We start from the raw sequence: 9,439 nt of genomic DNA, 5'->3' as shown, positions 1-9,439 counted from the left end.
AAACCCTGAAGGTGCCTTGAAAAGGCTTGTAAGATGGGGGTATAGTCCCCTGCCTGAGGAAGGATACCACAGGCTGGGCAGAGCTCCACTGGCCCTTCTCAGGGTGGTTTTCCAGACTCCATTATTATTATTATTATTATTAGAACATAAACTCAAGATTTTATTCTCTTCATAATAAAAGATGACACTTAGAACTGGATCACTTGGCCCTTTCTCTTCTTATCTCCTCCCAGTTCAAAATGCTTACATCTTTTAATAGCTAGCATTCTCTTAGATCTGCAGTTGGGCTCAACGCACTCAAGCCTTAGCACAATCTTCTTTGTAGTTTTAGCCTTTTTCCGGAAAATCGGCTTAGTTTGCCCACCATAGCCACTCTGCTTCCTATCATAACGCTGCTTTCCCTGGGCATACAGAGAATCCTTGCCCCTCTTGTACTGTGTCACTTTGTGGGGTTGGTGCTTGCCACACTTCTTACAGAAAGTCCGGCGGGTTTTAGGGACGTTAACCATGCTTGCGAGAGCGATGTCGGCACGGGAAGAAAGAAAGAAGCCGCGCCGCAAACGGAAGTATATAGGAGGTTCCAGACCCCATTATTTTAAATTGCAACGACCAGCACTTTTGATCCTTTGTCCTATTTTTCTGAGCACCACTTACCCCTTTCTGACATATGTTTTATTTATCTATGTGTTTATTGTCTGTTTTCCCCAGTAGAATGCTTCTCCACAAGGGCAGGTTTTTTTTGTTTTTGTTTTTTTTATTTTTGAGACGGAGTCTCGCTCTGTTGCCCAGGCTGGAGTGCAGTGGTGCAATCTCGGCTCACTGCCAGCTCCACCCCCCAGGTTCAGGCCATTCTCCTGCCTCAGCCTCTCGAGTACCTGGGACTACAGGCGCCCACCACCACGCCCGGCTAATTTTTTGTTTTTGTATTTTTAGTAGAGACGGTGTTTCACCATGTTAACCAGGATGGTCTCTATCTCCTGACCTAGTGATCCTCCCACCTCGGCCTCCCAAAGTGCTGGGAGTACAGGCACGAGCCACTGGGCCCGGCCAGGTTCTTTTAAATCAACTTAATTGAGGGATCATTTACATATAATAAACTGTATCCATTTACCATTGAAAGTGTACAATTCTGAACTGTGGGATGTATACAGATATATATATACCTGTACAGCCACCACCACTACCATGATACTGAACATTTTCCACTACCCCCAAAGTAGTAGTCATCCCCATTTCTCCCATTTCCCCACCCCCACACCCACCCCAGGCAGCCACGGATCTGCCTCTTGTCACCATAGGCTAGAATTAACAGCAGGGATTTTTATCTGTTTTATTTCTCTGTCCCCAGCACATCAGATGGTGCCTGGCACATGATTGGCACGCAATACATCCTTGGTGAAAGACTGAATTAATGGATGGGAAATCAGATGATTAAGATCTGTCTTCGGGGCCGGGCGCAGTGGCTCCTGCCTGTAATCCCAGCACTTTGGGAGGCTGAAGCAGGCAGATCTCCTGAGGTCAGGAGTTCAAGACAGCCTGGCCAACATGGTGAAATCCCGTCTCTACTAAAAATACAAAAATTAGCCAGGCGTGGTGGCAGACACCTGTAATCCCAGCCATTCGGGAGGCTGAGGCAGGAGAATCGCCTGAGCCAGGGAGACACAGGTTTCAGTAAGCCCGGATCGCACCATTGCACTCCAGCCTGGGCTACAAGAGCGAAACTCTGTCTCAAAAAAAAAAAAAAAAAGAGCAAAAGAGCATGGCTGAAGACCAGCTATATACTATCAGTAAGATCACATTCTTGATTTTGTGAAGGTAAAGGCAGGAAAGAGAGGCAGAAGCTGAAGTCAAGATCAGCTAGTTTATGCTGCAGTAACAAATGAGTCCATGGTCCCAGGGGCCTGGAGCACTGAGGTCAAGTTCATTTCTCTCTCACACTTATGTGTGTCCTGCTCCACTCCTATACCAGGCTGGCAGCATGGTTTCTGGCTGGGGCGGTGCCATCCTTGCAGCAGAGGGAAGAGAACAAGGTGAGCCATGCTTGGCTTTGAAAGTTTCTGCTCCCCAGTAACTCACATGTCCCACTTCAATGGCCAGCACCAGTCAAGTGGCCAAGCCTGAGTGAGGCCAATGGGTCAGGGAAGTGGAATCCTTCTCCAGAGAGGAAGAGGAAATATTTGTGAGCAATGGTACGATGTACCATAGGCATGCAAGCAAATAATTACAGGATGTGAGAAGTACCATCTACCTCTGCACGGTGCTAGGAAGGGAAAGGGGCTGACTTTGCTTGGAAGGCAGATGTCAGGCAGGGAAAGGGGAAGTCAGGGAAAGCTTCATGGAGAGGTGATATGTATCTGGGTCTTGAAGAAGGAATAAGAGCTCACTAGACAGAAAAAAACAAGGGAACACTCAGGCAGGATTAAAAGGCAACTGTCAAGGATAAAATTGTGAAAGTCTGATGTGCTTTCCGTGGTTGGAGCATCTGGGTACAGGGGCTGGCTCTGGACAGGTGGACTGGACCAAGACGGGTCTTTGACCATCAGACTAAGGATTCTGACTTTTCCCAAAGAGTGATGGACAGGCAATGAGGTTTCTGAACGAGGAGATATGACTTTGTGCCCTGAAGTGGTTGAAGGAGTGTTTTCATCCCAAGTGCAGAAAAGCAACCAAATAAAAGGGGACCCCAAATCAAGAGAAAATCCCCAGGAAGAGATGAGGTTTTTCTGCACGAGAACCCAGATAGGAACGGTCACCCGGGGGAGCTGGGCCCCTTCCTGTTGCAGGGAGCAGGCACAGCTCGCTGGCAAACGCCGATCAGGGCACTGCGAGGCCGAGCCCAGCCCCGCGGACCCGCCTGACCCCGCGCCCGCTCCCCGCGCTGGGAGAGAGGCCCCTCCTGGCCCCTGGAGACCTGGCGTGGCGGATATTTGTCTGTGATACGATTGTAATTTGGGCCCCTTTTGGCCGCAGTAAATTGTCCTGTTTGCACAGCGCCAGGCTGAAATAGCCCGGCGCGCGCGCCCCAGGAAATGAGCTCAGGGCCGACGGCCGCGGAGAGCGCGCTGCAGCCGCCCTGGCGCTCCAGGCGCCCCGGCCAGCCCGCGTGGGGGCGGAGCTGCTATTTTTTCATTTGACCGACTTAAACAGGTAATTTGAATTATGAGCATGAAAAAGTGCCCAAGGCGCTGTCTGCCACCGAAAGCTCAGAGAAAAGTGGGAGACGCTGGCATGGGGACTGGGGAGGCTGCAGCATCTTCCTTTAGGGGCAGCGGTGGGTGGTAGGGGGAGGAACCGAGGCTCGGTCTGAGATGTGCTGCCTCTGCCACCTCCCTCAAGGCAATAAGGAAAGTCAAAACCCCTGGTAACAAATTGCAATTTTACAAAAATGATTTCATGGTAGAAGGACTCCACAGCCATGGAAAAGAACATTTGAAGCACGGTTACATCCGCCTTCCCGTGCCGTACAGGTAACATTACAACTATCTACACATACATGGATTTGTCAGCATTGCCATGATCACAGCATATAGACAATCCTGTGCTCCTTTTTTTCACACGCTTTTATTTTCTAAACACTCCTTCCTGTTGCTACACAATTTTCAATTTACCATTTTTACTGGCAGGGTAACATTTCATTGGATGGATGTATCATAATTTATAGGACCATCCCTCTATGTTGGCTGGGGCGGGTGTCTCCAGTTTTTCCCTATCATAAATAACACCCCAATAAATGTCTTTGTAGATACAAAATGGTCCTTTCTTCCTTGTGAATTATTTTCTTAGGATTAATTCCCAGGAGGAAGATTATTGGGCCAAAGGCTATGAACATCTTTATGTCACTTGATATTATTGCCAAATTGCTTTCCAAAAGGGTTGTCTCTGATAATTTATGGGTGTAAAAGAAGGAACTAACCCAATGTGTACACTGTACTTTCCTATACACACACAAAGGGCGTCACCTTGGGGCCCAGAGGAACAGGTGCTTGGGGCAGCTCTGAGTGGTGGCTGGATAAGGGTGCAAGGGAAAGGGCATTCAGAGGTGTGGGTGCTGGGATCCACCTCACCCTGGTGTTGGTACTTTCTGGAAGGATAGGCTTCCTGGGCTTTTTGACTTCCTCCCTTGTCCTCTCTTTTGCTTCCATCGGATGTTTAGACCTATCACTCCCAAGCCCCCACCTTACTGTCCGCCTCTCAGAGTCCTTCCTGCCAGGGCTGCCTGGGAACTGGCCCACCCTAGGCCCAGAAATAGCGTGATTTGCTGAGCCAGCTTTCATACTGAATGGGAACTGTTGGCACCTTTGGCTTCTTGTCATCTTTGTGTTTTCCCGAGAGGCAGCACTAACCCCTCGATGAGGCTCAGGAAGGGAAGCTGGTGTGTGCCCCCAGGTGATACCCCGGGAGAGGCTGTCTTCCTTGCAGCTGCTCCTCAAGTCATTGCCAGGTTCGGCTCTGGTGGAACCTTCTTTATTTACAAAGATCAAGTCTGGGAGATGAGGCCAAAGACAAAACATCTTCTGTCCACACTCTTCACACTATTCAATTTGCGGATGTTGTTCCTCCCACAATTGTTTTGGTATCACCCCAGCTGACATCGTGGACATTTTTTTTTTTTTTTTCACTTTTCTGACAACACTGTAGGAAGAAAGCACGTTCAGGGGACAATTGACCAGAGGGAAAACACACTTGATTTCTCCTCTGCTGTAGCAACTCGTGTGTTCTTGGGACAAACCTCTTAGGGAAGATGGATTCCAACTTTACTGACAAGTTGAGGTTCTGGCTAGAGCAGCCACATCATTGCTGTCCCTAGGACCCAAAAGCCCTTGGTGGAGTTTTTTGTTTGTTTGTTTTTTGTTTTTCGTTTTTTTTGAGACCGAGTCTTTCACTGTCGCCCAGGCTGGAGTGCAATGGTGGGATCTTGGCTCACTGCATCCTCCGCCTCTCGGTTCAAGCGATTCTCCTGCCTCAGCCTCCTGAGTAGCTGGGATTACAGGCACCTGCCACCATGCCCAGCTAATTTTTTGTATTTTTAGTAGAGATGGGATTTCACTATGTTGGCCAGGCTGGTCTCAAACTGCTGACCTTGTGATCCACCCGCCTCGGACTCCCAAAGTGCTGGAATTACAGGCGTGAGCCACCACGCCTGGCCCCAACTTGGTGAAGTTTCTTATGCTCCTAAGTCCTCCTCCCACGGCTGCACCATGGAGATGTGGGACAGAAGGTGCCCTTGGCAGGAGGGACTCTGAGGGGTAGACAGTAAGGTGGGGGCTGACCTGGGAGTGACAGGTTTGAGCATCAGACAAGAGAAGGACAGAGCAGGATGGGGAGTCTGAAAACTACTGGGACAAACCATTACCTGCCAAGGAGAGCCCTGACCCAGACACACAGGGCTTTCCACTGCCCCTCAGGCCTCCACACATCTCCTGTCTCCAGAGATGCAGCCTGCTTCCCCAGGGGCTGCTGGGAAGCCCCCTGCTTTATCACTGGAGGGTGTCACACTCAAAATCACCTCTCTACCCAAACCGCCAACCTCAGGCCCAGCATTGGGCCTGTGCCTCTGGCTTTCTCCCCTCAGGTGACAGTCATACCCTGTTGGGTGCCCTGCCTACAAGGACAGAGGAGTCATCACTGTTCCAGCTGCCGGGAGATCTCGGTGCTGGTGCCAGCCCTCAGCCTCAAGAGGTCCTTCATGGTTTCTTCCCTGAAATTCCTTAGCTCCACGTGCAGACAGAAGCCCACATTCACATTCAAGAGAACTGCCCAGATGGGTAATGGGTATGTGCCCTTGGGCCCCATTGGATGAAAATGAATGTAGAATGAGGGGCCAAGCCAGTCACTCTTAGGTTGGTCTTTTCTTGCTTTGGCTTATGTTTTCCCACAAATGCTGCTGCCATGGTTTGAATGTTTGTCCTCTCCAAAAGTCATGTTGAGGTTTAGTTGCCATTGTGATGGTATTGGGAGGTGGACCCTGCCCTCATGATGGACGAATGCCGCATGATATGAGTGAGCTCATTATCACGGGAGTGGGTTTGCCCTTTCCTACTCCCTCTCTTTCCCTTTCTCCCTCTCTTTGCCCTTCCACCATGTGACACCCTCTCGCATGTTAGGATGCAACAAGAAGGCCCTTACCAGATGCCGGCTCCCTGATTTTGGATTTCCTATCCTTCAGAACAATGAACCAAATAAATTTCTGTTTGTTATAAATTACCCAGTCTGGTAATCTGTTACAGCAGCACAGAGCAGACTAAGACAACTGACTACTAGCAGGCGTTCCTTTCCACCACCTCACTCAGCCATTTCCAACCCCTTCAGCTCAATCCCTAATCTGGAATATTGTCCCAGTGCCTCCAGTTCCTACAACCCAATTCATTTTGTACTTTGCAATGGCACCATCCAATAAGGGCTCAAAGTCATCTTCTCTGAGTGTCTGCAAGGTCCAGCTAAGCCTCACTTCACAATGTGGTCTTGTTCATGATGTCATGCATGGTCTGTCTCCCCATGGATCCCCCCAGGGCACTGCCCACATCTTACACATCATTTGAACGCCATGGTACCCAGCCCAGGGCCTGCCTCTCAGCACATGCTCAGAAACATGTGCTGATCCATTTCCATTGTTAATTCCACCCTTCCTGCACCTGAATAGGCTCTTGGTTGCAAGTGACAGAAACCAACACTAGCTAAGAAGCAGCAAAGCAATTAATTGGAAGGATATTTATGAGCAAAAGATGTCCATAGGGAGGCTGGAGCACCAGGATGGGAATGGGCAAGGGAGGTCAGGGGACAGGACACCAACCAGTTTCAAGTCTCATGAAGGTGGGTTAGGGAGACTGCCCAGCCTGGCTCCTGCTGGCCATCACTACCACCCCTCATGAAGACCATTGCTCAGTGTGAATTCTGGGCAAGTTGGAGGAACATCCGATTGGCCAAGCCTGGGTCACATGTCTAACCCCAGATGGAGGTAGGAGGATGTGGCCTCTCCAGCTTTTGTGGTGGGGTCCCTGACTTCCCCCACCAGGCCTACTCAGTAAAAGACCCCACACCCCTAGGCCGGGCATGGTGGCTCATGCCTGTAATCTCAGCACTTTGGGAAGCCGAGGCAGGTGCATCACCTGAGGTCAGGAGTTCAAGATCAGCCTGGCCAACATGGTGAAACCCCATCTCTACTAAAAATACAAAACATTAGCCAGGCGTGGTGGCAGGCACCTGTAATCCCAGCTACTCAGGAAGCTGAGGCAGGAGAATCACTTGAACCCGGGAGGCGGAGGTTGCAGTGAGCCGAGATCGCGCCATTGCACTCCAGCCTGGGCAACAAGAGTGAAACTCTGTCTCAAAAAGAAAAAAAAAAATCCCACACTCAGTGTGGGAGGCTGAGCAGCCCCTCAAAAGACAAATGTCTAACAGCTACTGAGAGTGTGTTCACTGTATGCCAGGTGTTACCCTAGGCACTGACGTGTGAAGATGAGGAAGCCAGGCCCCTGCCAAGCAGCTGGCTGAGAAAGCAACCCCAGCTCCATTCATCACTTATGGGGCACCACCCCATGCCAGGTTCTTGCCCATGGGCTTTCTCAGACATCATCCCATTTAATCCTTACTGTGGCTAGGGCTGAATTAAAGGCTCTAGTGAATGGTCAAGAGAGCAGCATGGCTGCTAAGGAGTTAGAGCGGCATCACAGAGAAGTAACCATCTAGCAGGGACTAACATGGACTCAAGGAGGTTGAAAAAAGAGAAAGGCCTTGCGGGCAGAAGGAACAGCATGATAAAGGCATGGAGGCCCGACAAAGTCAGAGAGGGTTCAGGCCATCATGGTTTCTTGGTGTGGCTGGAATATAGGGAGCAAAAGAGGCCTAGAGGTGGCTGTTGCAGGTAGCTCATGCTAGCAATGAGCAGGCTTTGAATAAAAACAGCCAATATTTCTCAAACACTTGGTAAATGTCAAGCCCTCTATGAGGCCCTTTATATCCATCGTCTCCCCCCATCAGGCAAGCACTATTTTTATTTTGAAGTTGAGGAAACTAAGAATAAGAGGGGTTAAGTAACTTGTTCAAGGTCACATAGCTAGCAAATTGGAAGAGTCTGGATTTGAACCAAAGCTTGTGTGTTCAACCACTGATGGTGCCAGAAGGAACAGGAGGAGTCCCTGTCCCTACCCTGATCCTTTAAAAAAATAGTTTGTTTGTTTTTTTTGAGACAAGATCTCACTCTTGTCACCCAGGCTGGAGTGCAGTGGGGTGATCACAGCTTACTACAGCCTCGATCTCCTGGGTCAAGTGATCCCTTCACCTCAGCCTCCTGAGTAGCTGGGACTACACCTGTGCACGACCACGTTCATCTAATTTGTTTTTTATTGTTTGTTTGTTTTTGTTTTGTTTTGTTTTGTTTTGAGACGGAGTCTCACTCTGTCGCCCAGGCTGGAGTGCAGTGGCATGATCTCGGCTCACTGCAACCTCCGCCCCCTGAGTTCAAGTGATTCTCCTGCCTCAGCCACCCGAGTAGCTGGTATTACAGCCACCACACCTGGCTAATTTTTGTATTTTTAGTTTTGTAGTTTTGTATTCAGGAAAAAGGAACTGGCCAAGCTGCATAGAACTTTTTATGGACAGAGAGCATTGTTGAAATGATAAAACACAGTCTCCTGCTTTTGGCTGGGTCATTTCTAGGCATTTCCATTTAGAGGGACAGGTGCAGAGGGCACCCAGCAGAGCAGCTTCATGCTTAGGGTTTGGCCCTAGGTCACCTGGGTTTGGATCCCAGCTGCCCCATTTCATAGTCATGGGACTTTCGGCATGTTATTTAACCTCTCTGGGACTCAGTTTTCCCATCTATAAAACAGAGAATAACCACAGTGCCCGCCCCATAGGGCTTAGGAGGTTTAGAGAAGATGCTTGTAAGGTATCTGGCATGTAGTGAACACTAAAAAAAAAAAAAAAAAATGCAATTTGGGTCAGGCGCAGTGGCTCACGCCTATAACCCTAGCACTTTAGGAGGCTGAGGTGGGCAGATTGCTTGAGGTCAGGAGTTCGAGACCAGCCTGGCCAACATGGTGAAACCCTCTCTCTACAAAAATACAAAAATTAGCCGGGCATGATGGTGGGTACCTGTAATTCCAGCTACTGGGGAGGCTGAGGCGGGAGAATCGCTTGAACCTGGGAGGCAGAGGTTGCAGTGAGCTGAGATCATGCCATTGCACTCCAGTCTGGGTGACAAAGCAAGACTCCATCTCAAAAAAGAAAAGAAAAAGAAAAAAGAAAAATGCAATTTCTTGGGGTGGGGGTTTTGTTCCATTTAACACAGGACCTGTATTAATACAGATGTCTGGACCCAGCATTGTGCTGTGGTGGCAGGTGGGAAAATAAGCTCCCAGCCATGCAGAAGGCAGCCAGGGTCAGGAGAGCAAACCATGTAAGGCCAGAGGAAGGAAGATGCCTGCCCTGGTCAGGACTC

General features: G+C 49.5%; 1 protein-coding gene across 1 annotated transcript; it reads right to left on the bottom strand.

Annotated features, from left to right (window-relative positions):
* Positions 1 to 142: 142 nt before the first annotated feature.
* Positions 143 to 546, bottom strand: LOC102130413 (large ribosomal subunit protein eL42-like). The gene has a single exon (XM_005584370.5). It carries the CDS (start codon positions 507 to 509, stop codon positions 189 to 191), a length of 321 nt encoding a protein of 106 aa, XP_005584427.1. The 5' UTR covers positions 510 to 546; the 3' UTR covers positions 143 to 188.
* Positions 547 to 9,439: the final 8,893 nt, after the last annotated feature.

This window comes from Macaca fascicularis, chromosome 16 (assembly GCF_037993035.2).
Source record: "Macaca fascicularis isolate 582-1 chromosome 16, T2T-MFA8v1.1".
Taxonomy (NCBI): domain Eukaryota; kingdom Metazoa; phylum Chordata; class Mammalia; order Primates; family Cercopithecidae; genus Macaca; species Macaca fascicularis.
This window is presented reverse-complemented; position numbering and strand designations above follow the sequence as displayed.